This window comes from Puntigrus tetrazona, chromosome 19 (genome assembly GCF_018831695.1).
Source record: "Puntigrus tetrazona isolate hp1 chromosome 19, ASM1883169v1, whole genome shotgun sequence".
NCBI classification, from domain to species: Eukaryota; Metazoa; Chordata; class Actinopteri; order Cypriniformes; family Cyprinidae; genus Puntigrus; species Puntigrus tetrazona.
Window position 1 is genome coordinate 5,586,537 of NC_056717.1, and position 26,242 is coordinate 5,612,778.

Consider the following 26,242-nt stretch of genomic DNA (forward strand, 5'->3'; position numbering starts at 1 on the left):
TTCATGATTGCAACAGCCTTTATTTGTATTATGCAGCTGGAGGTGTGTTCTTAAAAAACAGAGAAAAACAACTTTAAACCACAGTCGCGTCTCATAATTCATTCACATAGGGCCTTTTTTTTTTTATTTCACCATCTTATCTCTGATGACCCGAATGGACAAATATCGCAGACAGATAGCCTCCAGGTCACCCCGCGGTCCTTACACGTTAAAATCATTTCAGCAAACACAAGGTTTGAGTTTAAGCACATAAACACGCATAACAAGCATTTCCTTTGTTAAATTCCTCAGACTTCACGTAGAAACCGTTTAGTATCTGGCACTCACCCGAATAGAAATATCTTTCACGTGAGCCCTTAGTTAGCCCGATTTAACCGTCTTTTGCTCACACGACATAAAAGCATCATGGAAAAGGTCACCAGTAAAAAGATTTGTGCTGAAAACCGAACCTGTTAAAGGAACCGCAGTCGTCTAAAAATCGCACTCCCGGCCGAGCAGAGCAGGAAAGCGGTAGAAAGAAAAGAGAGTGAAAAAGAGCACACATTTTGTCCATGATTCACATTATCACACCGTCTGGCTCTTTCAGACAATCACGATCATTTGAGGCAAGATTAGGGTTTTCGGTCCTGGTGCAAGGGTCAAAGGTCAGAGGTCACCTTCGCCATATCTAGCAGTTCCGCAAGTCTCAGAAAAGCCATGGCAGTATCCGCACCACAGTCCGAGTGAGGAGGACTTTAGGCACCGGTGGGGTTTTCATCCAGACCGAATCAGTTCGTATGTTAATAGCAAATCAGCAAAGTGCATCAGTTGTGGCCCAGTCCGTCAGGTTCAGCTCGGTTCAGAACAGCAGGGTGAGGGTGCAGTCACATGATGCAGCACTTGTTCTTGAAAATGTGCGGGTGCTTGTAGCGCAGTCTCTGTTTGGGCCGGTATTTCTCTAGATACGTCAGCTGCTTGCTGTTTATTGCACCCCTGCGCTTCCTGTGAACACAGAAAATTAGCATTAGTGTGTTGATTTACATTCGTCACGATCCGACCGACTGAAACCTGCTTGCCGTCTCCAAACAGCACCGATAACACAACCCTAACCGAAGGGGTGGAGCTTAAAGGGTTAACTGTGAAACTTTTGCGCGTCGAAAGCCTTCAGCTCGGCCTTGCTTTGAAAAGGCGCTCTGGCAAGCGACTAAGAACTAGCGTTTAAGATCCACTCGTGTGAATGTGACAGCTGACGTCAAGAGCTCAAGGTCTGCGCTTCTCGAAAGAAGTCAAGAGAGAGATGTACGCACTGTCTGATGAACTGGATGGCATCTTCATACTTCATCCCACTTTCAATCAGCGCCACGGCCACAAGTACTGGAGCTCTGCAAAAAAACACACACACACACACATTTTGAGAGAGGTGCGACATTGACCTAAACGCACTGCTGTATGTGCGTAAGAGAGATCTCGCAGAAACACTGTTACACACGTACACCGGCAATGTCAAAACAGCTGTTTTTTGGACTTTCGTATTCTTGTTTTCCAAAAACAAGGACTGAACACTGAATTTGCATCTTTGTTTTGTTTGCATTTGCTACTTTTCTAGTACATGCAAGTTTGCATAATTAAAAAAAAAAACTTGCCAAGCTAAATTTCATCGTTTTCATTCCGTAGTGTTGGAAATACAAATACTTACGAATAATTACGTTTTTTTGTTCTGTTGTACATCCCGATAGCAATCACTAAGCTAAATTATATTGTCAGATTAATATGATCCTGTATGTTTTTGAGTACCTCCACACACCCCGTTGGTGCAGACATGATACGTCAGCAAAGCAGAGTGAGCGAGAACGGATATAATGGTTATTATTATAATATTAGGTACTGTACTGTAATTTTTCTCACTGGTGAATGAGATACGAGGTAATCTCTTTGTCGCGTCGCTGGTTAGCCTCTGTCAGCCGGAGCACAGTCATGCGTTTTGGAGGAGGTGTAGCTTTGGAGAGCGATTTGCAAGAAGGGTGCGATCTTACGTTTTTTAAAGCTAGCTTGAATTTATTTTAAATAATAAAATATTAAATGCAGTGTAAATTAATAATTAAATAATTGAAATTAAAACGAATGTATTACACTTTTAATATTAGTATTTTATCAATATCAGTTGCATTTAAAAAAAAAAGTGGTATCAAACCTGGCAACCCTAACACACACACACACAACTTTATTGGCTCATTGGGAAAGCTCAATTGTTCCATGACCTCAGATAGATCTTAGCAGCTGTACAGTGAAAAACAGATTAATGGAGCAATGCCACATTTTCACTCTTAAATGAGTGGAAAGAGGCATTACGATTAGTTCATCATGCAATAATTAATGTTTCGCAATCCTTAAGGTCAAGATTCGGGCAAAGTACGACAAAATTACCGAAAGGTGAGTGGTGTGAAAAACAATTGTTAGTGCTGTTGCTAGGTGTTCTGGGTGCCCCAAGTCACATTAAGAGCCCACCCTCGAATCTCTACTTTATTCTCGTCTCTGCATGTGACACCCCCCCTTTAACGTCCACAAGATCTTTCCTTCCACTTTATCGCCAGCCAAGTGGAAAATCTTAAATCTGATCCCCCTACAAAAGTAACAGCACCTCTCCTTAACAAGCCACAACTGAGGGATCGCTCGGGTCGATTTAGACAGCAAAGCAAATGTTAAAACTTAACCCTCGGAGCTTCCCTTTCAAACATACGCCGTACAGTAAAGACAGTCAACTACTCCAGCTCTAAAGAGTGTGGCCTTCTGAATTAGATGAAAAAAAACGAGTCAGGCCAAAAAAACACTGGCACTCTTTCAGAAGTCGAGACCGATTCCCTCTGGAAGTAGATGAAGTGCGTCAGAGACGGAGTTTTACCGCCCAAAAGATGAGAGCAACGAGGCCAGGCTCCCTCCTCCTCCTCTTAATGTCACTCACTGTTTTACAGCTGACGTTTGGGGTGTTTTGTTTCGCCGTACGTGCGCCAACGGAGAGCATAAATACATCATACTCCTTATGAGACATACTGTTCAGCGTTTATAACTGCAGTAGTACATTACGCTGTGCAATGTTGCTTTTGAGAATGCCTGACATTGTCATTACCCACTAAATGAAAAGCTGTTACGGTGAAAACGGCATCATGTATAGCTAAAGAATCCCAGTCACGTGCGATAGTCAGTCTGGTATAAAGGTCACGGGTAGAGCATGCGTTTGAGGAGGACAGTAATAACATGCTCGTAAAAACCATCTTCCTGTTTTGTCTTCGGCCTTCATCCCGAAGCAGAGCAAGAGCACTTTGGGGACTGTTGACTTTGGCGAGGCACTCTGGCCAGTTTAAAGCCTCTGAAGAGGTACCTCTCGCTCAGCCCATAGGGGCCTATCAACTTCATCCACGGTTAATAGAGAAGACGCGTCTCCTGGGAGGCGAGAGGTGCATAATGTTCTATAGAGCACATTCTTTTCCAGATTAAGGTCTCGAACAGGGCACCAGAGGTGGGCTTACTTATGGGCCACCAGACCAGAAATGAACCCACTGACCCCCGAGTTCCCAGGGCTGAGCAAACACCAGCTAGTTAAAGAAGTGTTTACATCTTGAGGGCAATGCGATTGCGTTTCTGCTCATATACTGACCTTCCTAAACCGGCCACGCAGTGCACAGCCACGCAGCAGCCGGGCTCCTCTACGAATCGTCTCTTCAGGAGACTCAGCCAGTCCTCCACGACCTTCGATGGAGGAGGAGCGCCGTCATCAAAAGGCCAGTCCTGTGGAGAGAAGAACAAGCAAACATCAGCACAACTTATATCATCATGACTTTCTTTTGTTTTGCTAAACACTAAAAGAAGATATTTCAAGATTTTGCTACTTAGGAAAAAATACCATGGAAGTCAATGGCTACTGGCAATGGACTGGTTATGAGCATATCTTTTTTTTTGTAGAATTTTATACAGGTTTGGAACAACATTAGGGTGAATAAACAATGAAAATGTTAATTTTTGGGTGAACCATCTGTTTCCTACTTGCACTGGAAGACAAGCTTTGACTTTGAAACTTTGGATTTCTTCACACTGGCAACACAAGTGACATTTTGATTTTGTAGTGTTTAATTTCATGGTTACATTTCAAGTGAGTGACAAAATATTGCATCATGAAGCAGATCAAGTGAGCTGTATTGTATGCAGTCCCACTGGTAGTTGATTTGCTGCTCATTTTCATGCATAAACTGTTCAGATTGGTTGTATTCAGTGGTTGTTTTTGCTCAGTTTGGTGACTTTGACAAAGTATGAAGAGTTTATTTGCAATCATTTACCAAAAATCATGTTTTTTTAGCTGTATTGTTTAGTTTTTTTTGTTATTACTATAACCCACCTGCAGTTTGATTAAGATTTATTGGAATGCAAAATGAAAAACTCTTTATGATTGTCCAACATTAGTGGATCATGTTCAGTGTTAAACGTGATGAACCACACCCATTTTTAAACTAGGACACCTGTGCGAATTGCAAAAAAAACTCAGAAGCTCTGAGAAGAGCCTGTGCAAAATTTGTTTACAGTTACCACAGGGTTTGCATTTAATGCAAAGACTTCTTAAAATGTGCCTTAAGTGTCCAAATACTGGTTGGGGCCACTGTATCAGGCCTTTGCTGTATGCTACTATACTTGGTTCTTTGTAAAAGTGGGTGATCCAGATGAAGGTGCTGAGGGAGCATAGAGCCCTGGGTCAGGACCATGTGAGGACCATTCAGAAATAGCCTTCCAAGCGTGTCCCCCTTACAATAATTTAACTGGCTGCTTGTGTGCCAGAGTATGATGCATTGTTGGAGAAATATAGTTTCAACTGATTCTTGAAACCACAGTAACTTTTTGGCAAATCTGTCGTTCCCATCTTGCTTATCAATATAGAACTGTTGTTAATCAGGAATGTGGAATAAGAAGTTAATTCATTATATTTTTGGCACTTGGAGATTGTTGAATCATTACTTCATAGTCTGGGCTTCCCCCAAGGAACTAAGAAACACTTACACATGCACACTCGGTGGCTTCCTGATGGACAAACTAAACCATGTAGAATTAAATTTGAATATATTAACTAAGTACTTTGAACCACAGGTCAAACCACACAACTTTGAATAGCTTTTTCCAAATTTCCATTGCAAGTACAATTTTGAAAATTCGCCGTATTGTTATAATATGATGTAATTTGTAAGAAAGGTTGGTTAAAAAAGCTTTTGGGACACATTTTCAGAACAAAGAGTGGGAAAACAAGACACTATAGAATCTGAGATCAATGCCAAACGGTGTATGAAACTGAGGATGAAACGGTTAGTTTTTTTGAGCAATAAACCAATAATATGTTATATCTATTGTCTACGATAACATCACGATTGCAGTTTAATCGATATGTGCACTGACATGGAATGTGTCACTCACTTTGGGAAAAAATAAAATAAAATACTTAAAACCATTCACTGCATGATGAAGACTGTGAGAATACAGTAACAATGCCACTATAATTCACGTTATTCAAAAGCAAATATTCCATGACACGAATAAATCAGCCGAGGCACCATCATAAAAACTCACGTTTAATCATCATGGTCAAAAAAAAGGTCCAAAAAAGTATCAAGTTATTTTTGTCAATATCGCACAGCCCTGGTGGTGATGTACATCTTATTATATCAATTAATCCCTGTCTCTGTTGCCAGGTGGTTGGTTCATGCTTCTGTGTCAGTAAGACAAAGCGTGAGGCCTGGGAGGCATGTGGGACATGGCACAAATTTAGCATACGTGTGTGGCTTTCCTGTGCTCCCGTGACCTCAAGGTGAGGGGTGACTCACAATCATGCTTCACGGGACGTCCAGAAAATTCCACCCGTCCTTTCCCGTTTGCCCTCCTACATGGCTGCTGAGGGACTTTGATGTGGTTCAGCTGCTGAGGGACGTTTCTCGTGTAGACCAGCACGCAAACTGGCATGTCTTCACAGGCGCAGATGCCCACATAAACACACACTCACGTGATCCAGAGAGCCTTGGCAGGGCAGGCCTTAATTATAAAGAGCTTTCTCACAGTACAGACACGTAAGTCGCCATTCAGAGGCCTCAAAATATCGCTTATCACACGGGAGCGATGAGCGATATGCAGTCACACTACAGCCCTAGGGACGGAACGATCAACACTAGCAGGTGTGAGTCCTTTCAAGTAAACAAGCCGGACCGGCGAGGCCTCTAGAAGGCTGGCTTTAAAAGAAAAGCCTTTGAAGCACGAATGACGCGCCACAAATGCTTCCTCCGCTTCCCTCCAGTCCGCCCTATTGATTTCCTGGGCAAACACGCCTCACAAAGCTTTTGGGAGCGAATGGAGAGCTGCTGATGTAATGCAGGTTGGGTAAACAGCCATGGCCTACTTTGGGAATCCAGAATTAGGAAGCAGGGTCACTCGCTCAAACCTGCAGATCTCGGTACAGAAGGTCTGAGGGTGTGGAACGGCACATGTGCCTGTCCCAGAAGCACAGAGTAAACTCCCTTGTTGGGATGGGCGATATCTTATCGCTCGCGATACACCGGTAAATATTCTCCCTGATAGTTACGACAAAGCCTTGTTGTTGACATATTTCTGTGTGCGACCGGGTGAAGACGGATGAGAAATTGCTAAACAAGGAGCTCTATCTATAGTCTGGAACTGGTTCGGTCAGAGCCAGAGCTATACGGTGCAAAAAAATAAAAAATAGCTCTGAGCCTTGAATAAATGTATTACAGTAGTGTATGAGCCTGTTTACAAATCCGTTGTCCAAAAATGAATTCGAATGATTGAATTCACTGACATGTTTCTACAAAACAACTTCATAACATCAGTCGAGTATTTCAAATAACTTTGATCAGAGATGGTTTCATATTACAGAATGGAGGCAGAAATCATAACATTTTAATTTCATAACATTAGCATTCAAATTTTTTTTTTACATTTATCATTCTACTATATCCTTACGGGTATATACACTGTTATACATACATACGTCACCCGAAAATGAAAATGACCCTATATTTTACCCCTCAAGCCATCCTAGGCTGTCAGATTCTCTGAATGAAAAAGAAGTTGTTTTTTTTAATTTTGCGTCTCTTAGTGAATGTGCAAGTTTCCCTGAATTATCATCATTGACATTATTTATATATTTTTAAGCCCATGTTGCCCATCCCTACTCCCTTGTTGCAGGTGCTCGCACAAACACACAAGGCGAATAACACTGCTGATTGTTCCCACTGGGGTTTTTTGCTCCAACAAAGTTTCTCAGCAACTCGTGCGCCACATGACTGACATTGCATGAGCTCACCGTGAAGCTGCGGACCGTCCGACGCCAATGCAAGCAACTGACGTCAAATGCGCTGTACACGTTGCAGTCTTTTGCACGTGTCTTCTAAGAGATTTACTAAATTATCGGGTTTGGCAAATGGCTGTGGGACTGCAGAGGTGCGTCTCTCAGCCAGCGTGTCCTTCATATCCACACAAGGTAGTGAAGATGGGACTTATGCAACAGTTCGCCTTGGGTTTCTCTTTTCTTTTCAGGCTCGCTGTGAGAAAGTCAAGAGGAAAAGTATAAAAGAAAGGTTGGGTGGTGGGGGAAGTTGGGCGGGGACCAATCGGAGGCCACACGGAGAGACCAGGCTCTGCAGCTACCATAGCAACAGTGAAACGTTGACGTTGGTAATAAGAAACACGTGTGGCTGCTTGGAAGAGAACATTCTCTATAATGACTATAGTGTGTGTTTATGTGTGTGTGTGTGTGTGTGTGAGAGAGAGTGTGTATACGGGGGTCAAGGGAGTCTGCGGGGAGCTGTTTCACTTTTCTCTTCTAACGCAAAACACTTTCAATAAATGCCGAAGTGCACCAGAAGCTCTTACCTTGCGATCGTTTTCACCATCTGGCCCTTTAAATGTCACATCAACATGATTTATTTATACGACTTGGAATAGTTGAGCCTGATTGGGCGATGGTGGCATTCTGGGGTCAAGTATTTTTGTATAAGGACCACTAAAATTTGTTTTCACAAGTAAATTATTTCTTGAACTGCAGTCCTAGTGTCATGTCATTCGGATCACTCAGCACGTTTGCTAAAATCCTTTCATAATGCATAAATTTTTAATGTTTACGTACAGATTATCTGGTAAGTATTGATGCACACTGCAAAAATTACTTCAAAATATCAAAAAATTAGACCGTTTTAACTTAAAAGGCAACAATGCACAGGATTTGAAGTTATGTTAAATAATGCTGATAACCAAACAGCTTTTACACCAGAGGAACCTTTTCACAGTTCCTAGAACTAACGAACGCAGTTCCGCTTCCGCAGTTCGAACCACACAAACCAAGAATGTTTTAAGTTCTAAGAACACTATTTGGGGGAACTACATTAGCTCCTACATCAGAGTAGCATCTATAAGAGCTAACAGTGACGTAAGTGTACGCTGATTGGCCAAAAGCGTATAAAAACTCCGGCTACCCAGCATTTTTAAAAATGTTAAAAATAAATAAAATTCACTCTACGAAAAAAAAGCATCAACACCAACATTTAGCATTTAACTTATGACCAAATTAAAATTTTGGGATGAACTGTACCTTTAATTTATTTTAATTTATTTATTTTATTCAGCGTAATCTCATTTTAAGAACTTTCAGGTAACTGGACAATAATTTTTTTTTTTTTAAAAAAGCAGCTTTTGTTAAGAATACTTTTTTTAGTGTATTAAGTGAGATGAAGTTACAGTTAGATAGTCAATATTGTAATAGTTGTAATAATTGTAAAAAATAAACCTGTCGGTCACTTCATGTCACATCCTCTTTTTGGAGTTTTTATCCTGACTGTTCATCTAGAAAACATGCACTCACCACGACTGTGATCCCATCCTTCTCCAATGGAGTTTTGTCGTAGGTTATTTCACAAACTCTAACCACCGTCGTGGCACCATACTTCTTAAGATCCTAAAGCGTGATGGGAACAAAGAGAAAAATTAATTCAGGGAAAAAAAAACAAAACAAGGCAATCACCATTTGTTCTGACAATTTTCCCCTCACTAAAATACAAACAATCATTTTAATGGGGGAAAACGAAGGTAAGCTGCCCATGAACACGCTCCGTCCCTCATCCCTGCCATGTGACGGAGAACTGGGATGGGTTTCCATGGAAACGGAGGCTTTGTGGATGTGCCGTTATCATTAGAGCCTCTATGGTTCACGCACACTTTCCCAGCAAGATAAGAACGAGTGGGCCATGTGACGGCGCAGTCGTCTTAAGATAGACCATGTGAGCTAGGACGGGACGTGCTGCTGAGAGAATGTGCGCTCGAGCGAGACGCTGTAAAGTGTCGGGGGTAGACGGTACACAAATTCTCACCTCTATGAAGCTGCTCAGAGTGGAGTTCGTTGGGTTGTGTGTGATTAAGAACCTCATGTTCTTGTAGCACACCTCCACGGGAGCCGGCCGGTTCATCCGAGCCATCGCGCTTCCTCCAAACGGCTAACAAGCTTATTTACTTTGCGGATGCTCTTCGCGATTTTGTTCAGTCTTTGATCTTTCTTCGTGAATCAGACTCCTCGATGTTCTAATCAGTTCCCAGTATCTTATATCCCCTCTCTAATGGCTTACTGTAGCCAGAGAGGCAGGATCACCCCATCAGATTTGAGAGGAGTTTCGGGTGGCAGGACCACAGTCGGCAGAGGAAAGAGCGTCTCCGTGCATACAGAGGATTCAGAGGTTGGTTTTTTCCCCAAGTCTAGACACGTAGATGTTGAGCGTGGCAGTAGTCTCCAGTCCTCTGCAAGAACGCCATGGACGAAGCCACTACCGAAGGACAGGGCTGTTGGGAAGAGAATCGGACAGAAAGTGAGATAAATGAGTTTCCTTCTCTAAAATGGACTGACACGCAGAAGCAGGGCAGTCCGCTGAAGACAAACATGACGCACGTATGACAGCGCGGCTCACGTTAGCTGTGAGTGTGTGACCACAGATTACATACAGCGTCCCCGAACCCACCCACGCAATCCCACACACACACACACGCACTCAAAACATTGCGCAACTAAAGAGGCTGATAGGGACATGAGGCTTCACCGAAAGCGGAAAACTGCACGAGTATGCTTCCCAGGCTCAACCGTTTCGTTTAGTTTGACGAGTATAAACATCACTTTTAGCACAAAACTTGGTCATATAAGGGATCGTTCGGATAATTTCAAGCAGTAAAAGTTCAACAAATGACAAAATAACACGCATTTCTGATCAAAAAGTCTGTTACTTACCCGCTAACTTAATATTTTGAGCGTTATGGGTAACAATCCATTCTGGTTCTGGCACAGGCGGACGCTGAGAGATTCAGATGTATGAATGCTGCTCTCGTGCGCTCTAGAGTTTTACTGAGGCTGTAGGGACCCACACTAGTGTCTTCAGCACTTAAAGGTGCAGAGACTCACTGAGTGTTGACAGAAGGAGAGTTTCTCTTCCACACTGCTAGCGTCACGATGCCCCGAACTGTAAACAATGCTTCTATAAAAGCACTGCTTAGAATCGCTGAGTGGCTTACTGATTATAGTTTGGAATAAAATATAAACTGCCTACTACTCAATGTGTAATTTATACCACACATTAATTTTAAGTTCAAGTACACCGTGACACTTGACACATGCGTCGGTTCGGTGTAATACGGTTTGTTGAGGTAATGAATATGCGTGGTATTGTTTCTTTTCCATCAACTGGTTAACATTTATAACACTGTGTGTATGCTTCTTAAAAGACTTTGATGTAAACAACCCCAATATGGCCAAGAAGCATGGTGAAAGGAGGAATGCTGCTAATACTTTTTTTTTGTCCTTTAAAAGCATAAAGGCTCCAAAAAATGGTAGAGCTGTGCAAAATCATATCTCATTTTAGGCCAAATGTCAATATAGGCGATATATGGTTTTCTATTTAGTTAAAAAGCCAAATACGTTTATGTTTTCAACCTTTTTTAGTAATGTAATTCAGTATTGTGATAACTTTAATGCAACGTCCCCAACACACTTTCCATTCAGTGTTTTTGTCTTGATTTTTGCAGCGTTAAGCATTTTTTAACAAATACTCATTATTTGTTCGAATCAGAACTGTACATGTAAATAATGACTTATTGTGAAAGATACTCATCTGAGTTCTGTGTTCCTGCAGAAATTAGTAGACGCTTCAAAACCAGGAGCATAAAGACTTCATTTGGGAAGTTGTATTAGGTCTTTAACTGCAATCCTAATCCCCCATTTATGTTTGGTAATTAATTAAAACTTTAATACTGAAGCTTAACCTAATTTCCGTTTCTTCTCTTCGAAACTAACCAGACTTTTCCTAAACATAATCCACACTTCCAATATTGCGCATAAACAAATTGTTTCATTTACTTTGTGGAACAATAGAACGAATAAAACGATAAGAACCGATGCCAATGACCTATTTTAATAAGCCTACTTTGAACAATTTCACCGTGGAACAAAATCAAGGCTGTGAGGTTTGATACACAATGTATGTTTTCTGCTACCTGGTAAGCGTATCTTTTTAGCGAAGAACACTAGAGGCAGTAAAACTCAGACACCTTTTATTCCTTTTTGCACAAATGTACAGAGTTTTGATTAATAATAATAATTTTTGCATTTGTTAACACTATCTGGTAGGTTCTAAACCGGCACAATAGATAGCTGTATCAACGTAATAAACATGTGCCAGGGTTTACATATTGAACCCGTGTTTTAACGCCACTCAGTGGACATTTCTCTTTGAAACTGCGGCAAAACATGCAGTAAGGCACGTAAAAACGATGTTACACAAGAAGTGCGCAGAGGTACATATTTTTATGAGACCAGGTTAGTCCCTTAGAGTAGTAATATGTACCCTTGAGGTATGTCAGTGTTGAGCAATGAGTTGTTGAACAAAGAGCAGCATGTAAAACAAACACTGAGAAGAAGACTTCTGACAGCTCCACCGGGGGTCGGACCCTGAGGTGCTGTACTCGTTTACTTCATGCCGAGTAAGGTTAATTGGGTGATGTCAACATCACACAAGGGTCACACACATTCAGCGATACACACAGAGACACTCGTGAAGATCTGTAAACAATTGCTGTTGAGGTAACGGCAGCAGAGATTCACTGCTAAACCCACAGCATTAGCATGAACTTCGGCTCTGAGGATAACCATGACAGTGTCGCGCTGGCCAATTACCAGCCCTTGTCCCATAAGACTGCAAATACTGGTTAAATATTTGTGCTGACAATTGTAAGAACTGCTGTGGGCATCTGGGACCTTCGTGTGGCAGCCCTAACAAATAATTCACAGCAGAAGAGGGACGGGAAAGTAAGGGGAAATAAATTGAGCTTATGTTTGAAAGCAAAAGAGGAATTTGTCAAAGATGAAGAGGCGATGTGGGTTAGAAATAGACTGGAGACACGCTTGGCCACTCTACACATGGTCCTCAGTCACGTTGCTGCCCCGTAAGAAATAAACACCACACAACAACTACTTAGATATTCATTTCTACACGTAAACAGGCGCCATGTCACATAGACTGGCACCTCAGAAGCATCTTGGAGCGGGTTGAGTTGCTATATTAAGTCGCCATGTGTCAGGATTGTGCCAAAATATGGCTTCTTCAGAATGTCAGGTTGTAGACATGTGAACTTCCTGAGGGATATATCTGTAGTTGACTACTTGAGAAACATGAGTCTACTTGAGTGAGCATGAAAATTATTTTTATATTTAATAATATGTGCTGTCAAACAATTAAACCATTTAATAAAAAAAAAAAAGTTTGCTTAATAGGTGCGTATTCGAGTAAATGTATGTATGTATGTATATATATATATATATATACACACACACACACATATTTTGAAAATATTTCCGTATATATTTTGAAAATATTTCCGTCTATGTATATAATGTAATTTATATTATAAATACATATATTTGGCCTATAAACATTATTCAGAAATATATACATGCATGTGAGTGTATACATACATACACACACAAAAACTTATTAGGATGTGATTAATTATACTAAATCAAACTTTTTTTTTTAGCTATGGTGGGGAGTTCCTGAGCAAGTCTGTATTACTTTGGAAATTATAATAATAATGTTGGATACTTTTTTTGTTTAGAGGAAGATGGAGATGAATTCTTCAAAAAGAATTAAACAATTTTTCAACTAAACATTTACAAAGTTATAAATAACGTGAAGTACTTTGAGGTTTTTTTTTTTATATATTTTGATATATCAACTGCCCATATATTCTATCGGAATTGTACAATTTCTCCATAGTAGAATGAGAGGAATATTAGAATATAATTTCATTAATTTGAATAAATTTAATTATATTGTCACCAATATTTTTTTTTCCTCAGAGGCACACGACTAATTCAAACTATGGTCTTAAAGTTCAGATATTCCCACTCTGAGATTGTATTTCAACACGCGTGAACACCATCTTTCCAACATGACAATGCAATTTAGAGAGCACATTAGTGAGACATTAATAATGAGAACAACCTCCTTTAAAAGTTTGGTTGTTAGCCAAAAACAGTTCACCTAAAACTGAATATACTGTAATCATTCGCTCTTGAGTGTGTCATTGCCGATCAAGATGTTTAAAGATATGAAAGAGAATGAGAGCTGTGGTGGGGTGCGAGACTTTCAGTCCATAACAACTTAAATTCATATGGTTTTCCTGGAAAACTCTGGAAATAAAAACCACTCCTCAACAGTGCCTTTCTGGAACAAACAGAAGAACAGTGTCCCTGTAAAAGCACCACTTAAGTGACCCTAGAAATGTGTCAAAGAGACGAGCCTGAGGTCTGATTCTGTACTAATAGTATCTCCCGAACAGCTCCGAGTGATGATGGGACTGGCCCTTGTGCTGCGTGTCACCTGCATGTTATTAATAGGCCCGGCAGCTGTTTTCTGATGCATTTAGCCCTGACCGGACTGGGCCACTGGATATGAGATAACAGCAGGGGTTGGGGGGTTTGTTTCCAACTCGGTTTAGCTTCGTGAACTTTGTTTGAGAGACCAAGCACTATCCTGAGCGATGGAAAATCTGTAATTAATTATGGATTCATTGGGCTGTTGATCTGGAAAAAACGCCATCATAAAGTTGTTGTGGTGGAAAGCACAAGATGAAGTTAACCGGGAAACATGAGATCAGAACAGAAACGCACAGGCTAACTTACTGAAGGGTCCGTAACTGTTCCGATTTTGCCGTGTTATTGAAATCTGCATTAAAACAATTTAAGACTTCAGCGGTTTTCGGAAACAGGGTGGTGACCCATCTTAGGACCCTTGGCTTCCACAATGTGCAAACACAAATGGAATCACGTCTTTGCAGTTTATGACAGAAGGTCTTGAAATTTAGCTACGTTTGGGCAGATAAACCAAAATCATGGCTGCACGCTCGATCGAATCGTGATATGGCCATATGGCAGCCACTGAAACACAAAGTATGCATGTTGAAAGAGTGGCACAGTGTTATCTACTAAACATGCGTGATGCTTGTGTTTTCGGCATCTGCCATTATTTGTTTTTTTATAAACTGTGACTCAGCTGACCACTAATGTACGGCACTGTGGACTTTAATGAAGACATAATGTCATCTCAGATCCACAGAGCTCCATGGTGGCATAACTTCATAAGCTCCATCCATGGTGATAAACAAATGCGATTTGGAGGGAATATTGTGTACTTGTGCGGCAGCAGCTGATGGGCCCTCGGGGGCAAATCTGCACCTCTATGTCTACGTACACAGCTACGTGCTTCCCACAGGGATAGTGCAGTTGGTCTCCAATAATCTCAGACGCATGGATCACCATGGCAGGAATTTGTCCTGCTACGTGCAAGTCGTCATGACTGTGGTGCCATGAAAGCAGGAGGCCCCTTCACTTACATCCATTATACAGCGATGTATATCACACACCACCTTTAACTGCTTTAGTCTGAGGAATACTGGTTTGCCATTTGTCAGCTTAAAAATAAATAAATAATACCACACTCTTGAGTCTGATTGGACAGGTTTTTCACCTATAAAACCAACCTGCACAACGGATTTTCATTTAGCAGACAAATCATGATGCGCCGTTTATTTTCATTATGAACTATTGAGCCCTCCTTGGGAAAGTGAAAGGCGTCCGATCGTTGATGAAAATGATGACAAAAACTATTCATAAACAAAATTGCCACTGGTTTGTAACTGTACGCTCTATATAGTTTAAATATGTCCTGTTTTTTTGTTTTGCATGTTATAGAAAATGTTGTCAATGTGACTTACAGTTCAGTTGCGTCACTTCACATAATACTCTTTTTGCACACTCTAACTAGGCTTATATAGTTAAAAATAAGGAAGTGGTTTATACATTTAAACTCAGTCACAAGTCTCTTTTTATGTGGCAATTGACAGCATATCATAAGCCACATTTCCATTACAGATCATTTATATATTGATTAAAATGTGCGAATTGATGATATTTGCCGTTTAATGCCATAAACCGGTGTTGAAGATCACGTGAATTTTACCAGGCAACTTGTAAATGTAATTAAAGGTAAATATTCATTGTAAGTTTTGCAGCGATTAACCTTTTTGAATTGCCTGAAAAACCACCCTTGGTGAACTTGTTTTGAAATACATGGGAGCTTTTACAAAACCGATGCGTTCCCATTGGGTGCATTAGCAATTAGCTATTTTAAATTTGGAGCCATTTGATGGTAACAGAAATTAGGCTATTGATTAGGGTGGAGCTTAATTTGCATTCGACAACTGATATGTCGGTTTACAAAAAAAAAGCAACTTTGCCATAGCAATCACCAAAAAAAAAAAAAAAAAAAGCAGTAAAAAGTACTTCAGAAGTTCTGGAGTGCTATTTACCCAGAACAGTTTTTTTTCTCTCTCTCAGATATCACTTCTGCCATTTTCCTGCTGTAAGGAAATAGACTCATTCAGATGTACCTCATGGTCTCGCTGCTAACAGTCTTTAAACACAGCTGAAGACGTCGAGTAGGCCCACTTACAGGAACACAGGAAGAGGCCAACAACCTCCAGGTGCCTTTGAGCAGAACAACATGTATCAGAGATGAGGCGAGAGCTTTCCTTATTAAAAGATACGTTATTTAACCAACCGACAAGTTAAGATAACATGCCGCAGACATCTGCTGTAAGCAAGCCGGGCCACTTTAAAAAATATTCTAGTCCTTTTCATTTTTACTAAAATGGCTGTAATTGTATTCAATGAAAACAATGTTAAGTGAGGTAATCAAACAGCTAGAAAGTGGTTCAGCGCAAGCAGATCGATATTCAACATCATTTTTTAATTGTTGTCACAATGAGTCTCAATTACAATTAATGCAACTCTTCATCAACAAACATTTTAGTAACTTCACTGGGAAAAAAAACGACAAGGAAATCTCTAGAGCTCTATGATTTCTATGATGTGGACTCGGAATCAAGATTCTTACTTTTTTTAAAATATAAAAACGGTAACATGATTTTACAGTTACACCGATTAGTTGCTTATTAACATGCATATTACTAAAATATTAGTCATTTATTAGTACTAATTAAGCACATATTAATGCCTTTTTCTACATCCCTAATCCTACCCAATACCTAAACTTAACAGCTTCCTCACTATTAATAAACAGCTAATTAAGAAGTCGTAGTAAAGTGTTACCTATTCTTAAGTGTTATCATATATTTTTATCATGTTAAATTTATCATGTTATCAAAATAAATAAAACCCTAAAATTTCCATGTGCTTTAAATCAGCTTTATTTTTTTATATAAATTTGTATCATACACTAAAACAAAGTGAAAATGGAATGTCAAAAATAAACAAATAATAGTTTCATAGGACCCTAAAATTTCCCAGTGCTTTAAAAATCAGCATAACTGCACATTTAAAAGTCCACAATCCTCTGGGATCGTCTTTCACAAGAAGCTGGAGAATCTGGCCTTCCCGTAAACCCCTAGGAGACCACCAGCGGTCTGGTCTGGAGGTCCGTCTGAATGCAGGAATCTGAATTCTCACACAACTCTAAAAGGTCAGGACTGCCCAAATTTGGCCGGGAAGGGGATCACAACACAGGAAATCCCTCATCCTGTCTCGCAAGTATCAATGAAACACACACTTCAGTGTGAGAGGACAACATGACTCTGTGTCAAAAAAATGCTCGTACACCTGCATTATCACGGTCTGATTAAAGCAGTAGCAGTTTAAGCAAGAGCAAATAAAGGCAAGAACGGGTTATCAAGTCAAAGTGGATATTTTGGATGTTTTTTTTAACGGGACATTCCCCGTCTGCAGCTGTGAGTTTTCAAACAACACGCAAAACTCTCGCTGATGTCAGAGGGTTTCCTGTCTGGGAAATGCAGCTGGACAGTCAAAAAAATAAAAGGAAAGGAAAGGAAAGGAAAGGAAACGCAAAGATGAAAAAAATAAGACAATTTTGAAACAATTACAAAACAATTTTGGCACTGCCCTACAAATATTCCGGTTCACTTAGAAATATGTCACACAATTATTTTTTTCATTTTGTCCTTGCTTATCTTTCTGGACCTTGAAAGTTTTCAAATCAGCTTCGAATGATTTCAGTGACACTGAAGACTGGAAATTCTGCTTTGATCACAGGAATAAATTACATTTTAAAATATATTCAAATAGATAACGGTTATTATATAAATAGCAATAATATCTCACAATATTACCGTTTTTACTGCATATTCGATCAAATAAAAGAAGCCTTGGTGACAAGAAGTCTTTTTTCAAAAACAGTAAAAAAAAAAAGTTAGGGTCCAATTCTTGCTATTAACAACCAATTAACCATGACTTTTGCGTTAGGTATTGGCTAAGATTAGGTACATGTATGTTAGTGTATGGTCAGGCAGAATATGACTTTTATAAGTGCTAATAAACAGTCAATATTCGATTAGGCATGCTAGTAACCGTCTATTTAATGAGAATTTGTCCTTATAGCAAAACGTTACCAAAAAAACTACTAAAACAGGTTTATTAAACTGTGACAGAAGAAAGTAGCGTACAAAATGTAACTATCAACTACACAAACTATAAACACGAGCTCATATTTTACATTCTATGTATTTCTTTTATTCTTATTTTAAACCTCTAGAACGATTTGTGAACAATTTCCTGACTGAACACCAGAAGTGTTGCCCGTTCAAACAGCCTGACGCGGGGCGAATGAGTTTTCCCTCTTTTCCCACCCCGTCTCCTCATGATTAAATCCCAGGCTTGCGTCACAGCAGGCTCGGGCAGCCACCCATGGCCCTCCACTGGATTAATTAAAAGCATTTCTATTATAACCACTTCATGGGATGAGAACAATAAGCCACTGTAAAAGAGCGATACAGCATTGGGAGGTAGATCTGTCCGTACAGAGTGATTGCTTTCGCCGGTGTTTCAAGGTAATGGATGTTAGACAACCAGAACCGCTGGTTACGTTCACCGTTGTGTAACTTCCTGTAGAGATCAAAGGCTTTTCAAATAATGTGTAATTATATATCACCAATTAAAAGTGGTTTTATTTGGCAAATTGCATTCTAACCTTAATGCGTTTTTCATTTTTTGGTTACTAGGTTTTACTTAACTCTTGTAGCCCGACTAGCTGACTTTTTTCCATTTCAGGCCACGGGTATGAAAACAACAACTGTGGTTTGTTCCACAAACTACAACAGGGTTTCATTTTTGATTTTTATTTGTTGAGATACAAGCTTGCTGACGATACATCTGCCCTCGATTCAGACTGGGCATATCTCTTTCTTCCATTAACACCGAAAATCAAATATTAACGATTATAGGTGCGCGAGAGAGTCCCAGAGCATTGATATCCTGGCCACTAATGGTAAATACGCCGGATTCATACGCAATGATTCATCTTTACATGATAAACTATTAATTAACGCTCCATCTCATCGCCCTAACAAGCCTGAACCAGACGGGCGTCTCGAGATCTCTGACACATTTGATGCGAGAGTTAGAGGCTGTCATCTTGGTTACTGAATCAAACGCATGGAACAATAGATTCACAGAGGTGCGGAGTCGGTGTGAAGCTCCGCAAATTCAAATTAAGCTTTGTTATCGGATACGTGGAGTGTGTTGGCTAAATGCTTCACTCGCTGCACCTCAGTCCACAACTAATGCGCTGAGCTTAATTAAGAGCAGACGCGCAAGATGGAAACCACCAGTGTTTCCTGAGGTGCTCTTGAGGAAAGCCAACAGTGAACAGGCAACCTGTTTGCAACTTCTATTAAAAAATAATAATCTGCAGCAACCTTGTGATGTGCAAAAACTCCTTTACCTAAATTGGTTTTCAAAAATGAGAAATCTCACGTGATGCTGTAACCATCACCAAATCTCGGGTAACCTTTTATTCGCTACGCATTTCTTGTTACTAGATTTCTGGTATCGTGACATCCCTAATTATTCTAGTTTGACTGAATGGAGTTTTTAATTGGCTGTGTGTGTGTGTAAATCCGTAATGGAGTTATCCATGCAAGCTCGTGTACTTATCTGCAGTTATTTTGCAATGTTCACTAAAACATTGGGGGTGCACAAAAAGAAATACAAAACCTGCGCTAAGTGAAAGAAAGCAAGTTTATAAAAAGACTGAATCCAACATTTGGTAATAATACAGATTAAGAGTGTTTCCTATACATTGATTTATTTGTGGCGGCCTGCCACAGTATCAACACACGGACCACCACAAATAGATTTTCTAAAAGGATTTAAACTCATTGAATAAACATGAAGGTTGCATGTTACAAAATTAGTTTTATATGAACGTCTTTTTGAAGGGAACCTACCGTCTACGGAAAAGTATTTAAATAAGAATAACATTTTGTACTATCTACGCATTACAATTTTGACACATCATGCAGACCAAGCTGGCAATGTAAAATAAACTCAATATTAGCCAATAGAGTTTTGTGGCATTTACTAAACTGTTCATTGCCGTGTTGGTAGATCTGGGCAGGGGGGGGATCGTGTAGAAATGTAGAAGTCAACACAGAGTTCTAGTTCTCTTTGCAGACCGAACACAACTAAGGTAGGCATCGAGTTGTCAGAGCAACGCTAAACACTTCTAGCGCAAGTGAGAGCACACCAGTAGGAGCTCTGGAGCGCATTGGCTTAATAACTCCCCTGCTGCGAAAAACGAAACCAAAGTTATGTTTACTTGGCAACAGCTGAAATTTGCTGGCAGCTGCATGTTCGAGAGTTTATGGTTTACAGTTTGTTATGCAAAAGCCGTGGGATGTTCTTACGGTTATCTTAGAAGAAGCTGAATTAGGTTTATGCACGTTGTAAATACACATCTGTGCACGCGCATCTTCAAAGTGGAAGGCTTGCCATTTTGAGACATGATTGGTTAGAAATGAGGACTGAGCTGCTATAGGATCTGTGACCCTGGACTGCGAAACCGATCTTAAGTTGCTGGGGTTTTTTTACTGGGTTTTGGATATTACATTGTATGGGCCAAAGTTATTAGGTTTTCTTTTATGCCAAAAACCATTAGGACATTAAGCAAAGATTCTGTAATAAATAAGACACTTATTTTGTGGTCCAAACCTGGACTCATTCATTAATTATTTGTTATTCTGAAACTACAATTTAGCATACTGTACATTACATATTATTGCAAATTGTTTGGCAATTTGGTACAAACATCCCTAGCTAGTTCTCTTTTGATGGCCAGGTGACCAGTACTAAAGAGCACAATGGAAGTCCACCAAAAAAAAAAAAAAAGAGAATAAAGTTCCAGTCGGCTGGAAAGTGTGTTTGATTGATTTGCATGATGCTGTTTGTTTGTGTAAAACTCAATACACCGGCACACGCCTAGCTCACGCGCACCTGCAAGAATACTTGCTTCAGTGAGCTCTTCTCACACACAGATGAACACCAGACAAACCACCTGGACCACTGAAACCGCTTCAGCTTTGAGTCAGCAACTAAACCTGAGAAAAACTGTGAGAAACTGCCAATCATAGTCGTTTTAAAATCTGTTGTCATGCCGCATGCATGCAATGCCAATGGGAGTTGATATTAACAACATTTAGAGCCCGGCCTGATTCAAGCTAACGGGACTTTAAGGCTGCTTTAATTGTTACGACAAATGTTCTGCACCACAAAAGTTGCAACTAACAAGCACGTAAACATCTGGAACGCAAACGAGTCTAAATCACCTGCAGCTAAATGTAAACTGGCATACACCCTGGTGCGCTGTGTGTGGCTAGCAACTGTTTATCAAACTGATAATTGCACGACCCGAATCCGGTTTGGGTCAAGTGCGGGCTGATGCTCATCAACTTTGGCACATACTTCAAACCCGGAGATAGCAGCGTGTTTATTCATTTTCATTCTACAGGGGCTGGTTACTATCAAAGTCCCAAACCTAGAGAGAATACACAAAGATTTTTCGGATACGATTAGACTTAAAGAGCTCCGTGACCCCTGCCATCTCCTAGAACCACCTTTGGCGCTTTAGGAGGGAGCTCCACGTGACTCTCCTTTCCTGTAGTTAGAAGTTAGTGCCCGATCACAGTCAGCTTGGCGTATGTGATCTAAATTTCCCCGGCACGCCACAACCTCGCGGCCAGGTTTTATAGACCACAGCCCAGGGCGAGTGAAATTCCCAAGGAATCGAACAAAAGGGGAGCCCCATATAGCTGAGACCGCACCGCAAACAGAGCGGTCGGCTGACATCTCAAGGAATCCTGTACGTCACTGGGAGTGCAGAAACAGCTCTTTCTGGCACACGGACTGAAGGTCATGTGGAAGTATTTATTTGAGGCTCGGGACCCTCTTGGGGAAAGCTCTGCAGGATTCTTGGTCCTGAGAATTCGCTGGTCTTTCTCCCATCGCGTAAGAGATCCACTGCAGAGGACGAAAAACACAAAGTGCAAAGCAGACAAAAATACCACACGAATCGCTCACGGGCCTCGGAGCATAAATGGGATGAAAACAGCTGATCTGCTCGGCTAAAATGCTTTCTTCTGTGGAAACGGCTTGGCCACCAGTCTTTCAAAGTAAAACGCGCATGAAACTGATCTCTACGGTGGTCTTTTCAGCAAAGCTGACGCTAGAAAGTGTAGCCGTGTGGCATTTCGACAGCCTAAAATGCTTTATGATTGCACATAAACAGGGGAAAACGTGATAACCACCAAAAAAATTAATTAAAAAAAAGTTGAATATAGTAAAGAAACGCCCCAAAACAAACTGAAATGACATTGTATGCCTTTTCTAAACGCGCAAAGAGTTTTGTTCATTCGGTGTTAATTTGTGATTGACCTGTTGGACAGGTGTCTCACTTTCCCCATCAATCAATGCGCACCAAAAATAAAACGTAAAAATGTCACCACTCTGTAAAATGAGGAATCAGCTCGTTTAGCGTCAATCTAAAGTGAAAAAGACTTATGTAACTGGCACAAACCCTTAAAATGTGAATCTATAATGTGGGTGACTTGGCTGAAATACATTACAACCAGATGCTGCTACAAATGTGGGGATATGGATGAAAAGACGCTATTCTTCGGGATTATTCCACTTACGGCCATGCTAAAACGCATATGGTTTATTGCGACGGAAAAGAAAATCTTGTGTGACCCATTGTTTTCAGTTTTATAACATTTTTCTCAGAAGTCCCTCAAACAGTAGCTTCCCATCTGGAGCTTTAACGGTACAGAGACGTGGACAGAAAATTACAAGATGTCGCCCTAAACCGTGGAAACTGGCCTATAAACTGACAATACAACACATGGCCCTATTTTAATAGGAAAATCGTGTAAAGTCTTTCTTATTTTAGCAAAATCCCGTAACGTTTAGTTTATCCTGGTCCCTCCGGACATTTGTCTCTAAAGCTATATACCACAAAATACCACGTTAAACACATTCAAACCACAGACAGCCATTTACGCAAATTATACTTCGCATCTACACTACTCTCGAGTAAAATAAACGAAAACTAGACTGATAACAATGCCAGCCCATGGTTTCCGACCGAAAGCCGGTTTGGGCAACACCCTCAGCCACACAATCCGCTTAAACGCTCATCGTACGCGGCTCTCTGCTCCTTCACCAAGTCTGTTTCCATCGGGTTTGGCTATGCGTTATTAAAAGAGATTGCGAAAGATTGCGCCTTCGCTTCACTTACCGAAAGGTTCCCGCAAATAATCTAGAGTGTCTGAGAGAGCCGAGCCGAGCCATGCGATCGTAGTGATGTCTGACTCGCGAGCGAACCGCTCCGTCCCACATGTTCTTTCCCACGAATCGAACGAACCGATTCGCAAACCGAATCAAATTTGCTCCACAAAGCCTTGATAGCGCTTGATTCGTCGAACCAATGTGCCTAAAACTTGATATCTACTTAACTGTAATATCTGTTGCGTGAAATTGGCCAAAATGTTACATTTTACAAAATAAACCGGCACTGGAATGTTATATAGGCTATTAACTTTGGACAAATATACGAACATGTCTATAAAGTTAGCATTTTTATTCATATTTTAATTTGTTTTGGTTAAAACGAGCAATGTTGACAATATTATTTGGCTGCCACCTGCATTAACCTTTATTTGGCAGCCATTAACCATAAATATAGCTTCGTTTTATTGTTACATCCGATTGTTAATTAGAACCATGCTCCAATTAGCCTGACAGAAAACACTGAATGTTACACAAAGCCATTAAGCCTAAATTAAATCGCATAAATAAATATGACCGGGAGGAATAAACTAAACTAAACAAAAACAAAAAAAAAAAAAATATATATATATATATATATATATATATATATATATATATATATATATATATATATATATATATATATATATATATATATATAAATTGTGGGAATTCCCCTGTTCCTTAACATGTATCAACATGTTCTCAGTGCTTGATCGTTGTTGTATACGACTTGAAAATGAACGAATCATAAATGAAGTGCTCGAATGAATCGATTCTGTAAAAGGAACCGAACCGCCTAGCACGTTCTCGGTTATTTGCTCCTCCCACAATCTCATTCTGCGTCACGACCCGCCACATGACGCCAGCACCAAACAGGGCCGGGGTACGCTCCTGACGCGGGACTTCAAATCTCTGTCACGCCAAGCACGCTTTGACGTTTCTAAATATCGATAGGTTTATCGAAAGTAATGCCAGCGCGTGTTCGCCAGATGCTTCACTTAAAGGCCCGAGCAATTAAGATGTATCAAACCCTCTGAATGGCACCGCGATTCTGCTCGTTTTGTGAACGAGAATAAACGGGGTGTGCCAGAGGAAGGTGGATTCTCCACATTAGTAATGTCAACAACTGCAGATAGGAAACAATAAAAAAAACAATAAAAAATAACATAAGTTATGTGATTAGCGAATTAGCTTTAAAGTAAAAAGGCCGGATCACTGTTGAAAACCAATTAGCCTTAAGCTAAGCACAAGGAGCTAAGTGTCGTAATAATTGAAACCGTTGACAATCTCGTTAGCGTTTAAGTAGCTAGCTAATTAATTAGCACGCTAGCATGTGCTTTCGGGTCTCATGACTGAAACCACAGGACTGCTCGGCATTTATAGTTTGATCCAGACTGAATCAAATTATTCGCCCAGAGAGAGCTCTTGTATTTCTATGCTATTGCCAGCTAATTTTCCTCGTTTAAACCTCGAGTTTAGAGAAACGCGCGGACCTCTTGCTTATTCATATTACAATTATTACACGCAGTTCCAATAATTATTTAATTCAATGTATTTATACAATTAATTTTTTGGTGTACTTAACAGTTGCTTAACAACATTTACATTCAGGCCTATTTGTATTCTGATACATGTATGAGTTTATTCTTGCGATCTTTAAAGTCGTGTCAAACTTGTAAACGTTACAGTGTTTATGTGAATTGTTTCCAGCATTTTCTACGTAAGTGCAAACATTTATTAAGCGTCGTCCTTTGTCATACCTCTCTTTAAACGACGCACTTTCCTGCGTGCTTCGTTTTAAAATGGATATTTTAATATTTGCAGGCAGAGCGGCCGACCGGAGCCGCGGGGAAACAGCGCCCCCCTGAGGAGCAGACACTACACGCCCGGACACGGGGAAGAGATGGGGCTTGTTCACGCTCCTCTTTGCCTACTTACAGTTTTGTCCAAACGAATGAAGCCTGCGGTCGCTGCAGTGGATCCTCCGAGAAGATGCACTCAGTCTCTGAACCGTCCTACAGCTCCTGAGAGCATCAGGCCATTCAATCCAGCTGTGACCCGGACCTGCATGTAAACTGCACTTAAAACACTTCACATTTTAAGACTAATAACATCTTAGTCACGCACTGTCAAATGTTTGCCATCTTTTTTGCCGAATAAAGTGATGCAGTGTGTTTTCTGAACATCTCGTGGGCATCTTTTGGGAAATATCCAGCACGGTCAGCTTGATGAATGTCATTTAAAGTAGGACGTGCGTGTGGACTAAATGTCCTTGTATAGGTCCCACAACGGTTCAGATTTATCCCTAATATTCTTAAGTAAAACAGGTTATTAAATAGAACCACAGAATGTAAGAACCAATCAGATGTGAGAAAATCTGCGAGCTCTTGTTGAACTCACAGTTTTGTTCCAGATTGAGTCATACGGTTCATTTCTGTGTTAAACACAGTGAAAAGTGCATTTTATTGCTCTGTGGTTGAGCCACAGCTTGTACAAAGGTTATATATGAGGATGACATACACGTTTTGGAACAGGGAAAAATGCCGTGTGAAAACACCCAAAGAATATGGAAATTGTTAATTACTTCATATGAATGATGAACCTTCATCTGATTATAATTGTTTAATTAAATATTTAATAAAATATAGATAATGTATGGATAAACAGTTGCTTTATTTAATGAAGCAAGTCAGAAACACGTAAATCGACTGTAACTTATTTTTCCCCACATCAGGTAACAGTGGTGATGTCTGTGGATAGAAAATATCTCAAAAATAATATTAGCCTGTCTGTCATCTTTATCATAGCAAACAAATGTTGTGAAAAAAATGTATTCCTCTTCCTCCTGGCCATGTGCTACGAATGTCTACCTTCATATTTACTGGACAAAACAAACTGGATGATAATAAAATGTTGTGCTATTTATTTGTTTTCTTGTCTAATAGCTATTACTATATATATATATATATATATATATATATATATATATATATATAT

The 26,242-nt window shown here is 40.2% G+C and overlaps 1 protein-coding gene and 1 long non-coding RNA gene across 3 annotated transcripts; one reads left to right on the plus strand and one right to left on the minus strand.

Annotated features, from left to right (window-relative positions):
- On the minus strand, window positions 1-23,323 carry ptp4a3a (protein tyrosine phosphatase 4A3a). Of its 2 annotated transcripts, none has more exons than XM_043217785.1 (6): window positions 23,211-23,323; window positions 9,384-9,846; window positions 8,879-8,971; window positions 3,632-3,762; window positions 1,287-1,361; window positions 1-981 (listed from the first exon to the last, which is right to left on the minus strand). In XM_043217785.1, exons 2-6 carry the CDS (start codon window positions 9,486-9,488, stop codon window positions 864-866), a joined length of 522 nt encoding a protein of 173 aa, XP_043073720.1. In that variant the 5' UTR covers window positions 9,489-9,846; window positions 23,211-23,323; the 3' UTR covers window positions 1-863. The 2 variants fall into 2 exon arrangements, with proteins under 2 accessions (XP_043073720.1, XP_043073719.1); XM_043217784.1 differs by lacking the exon at window positions 23,211-23,323 and adding an exon at window positions 10,286-10,492.
- Window positions 23,324-24,575: 1,252 nt separating this feature from the next.
- LOC122324017 lies at window positions 24,576-25,428 on the plus strand. The gene is made up of 2 exons (XR_006247088.1): window positions 24,576-24,965; window positions 25,070-25,428. It is a non-coding gene; the product is annotated as an uncharacterized LOC122324017 (long non-coding RNA).
- Window positions 25,429-26,242: the final 814 nt, after the last annotated feature.

What these genes read in the sequence shown, in the direction of transcription:
- ptp4a3a (XM_043217785.1), bottom strand. Translation starts at nt 9,488, where the DNA reads ATGGCTCGGATGAACCGGCCGGCTCCCGTGGAGGTGTGCTACAAGAAC. An exon ending in TGCGTGGCCGGTTTAGGAAG is followed by an intron (nt 1,362 to 3,631) that starts GTCAGTATATGA and finishes GTTTTTTTGCAG; the next exon opens with AGCTCCAGTACTTGTGGCCG. An exon ending in GCCATCCAGTTCATCAGACA is followed by an intron (nt 982 to 1,286) that starts GTGCGTACATCT and finishes CTGTGTTCACAG; the next exon opens with GAAGCGCAGGGGTGCAATAA.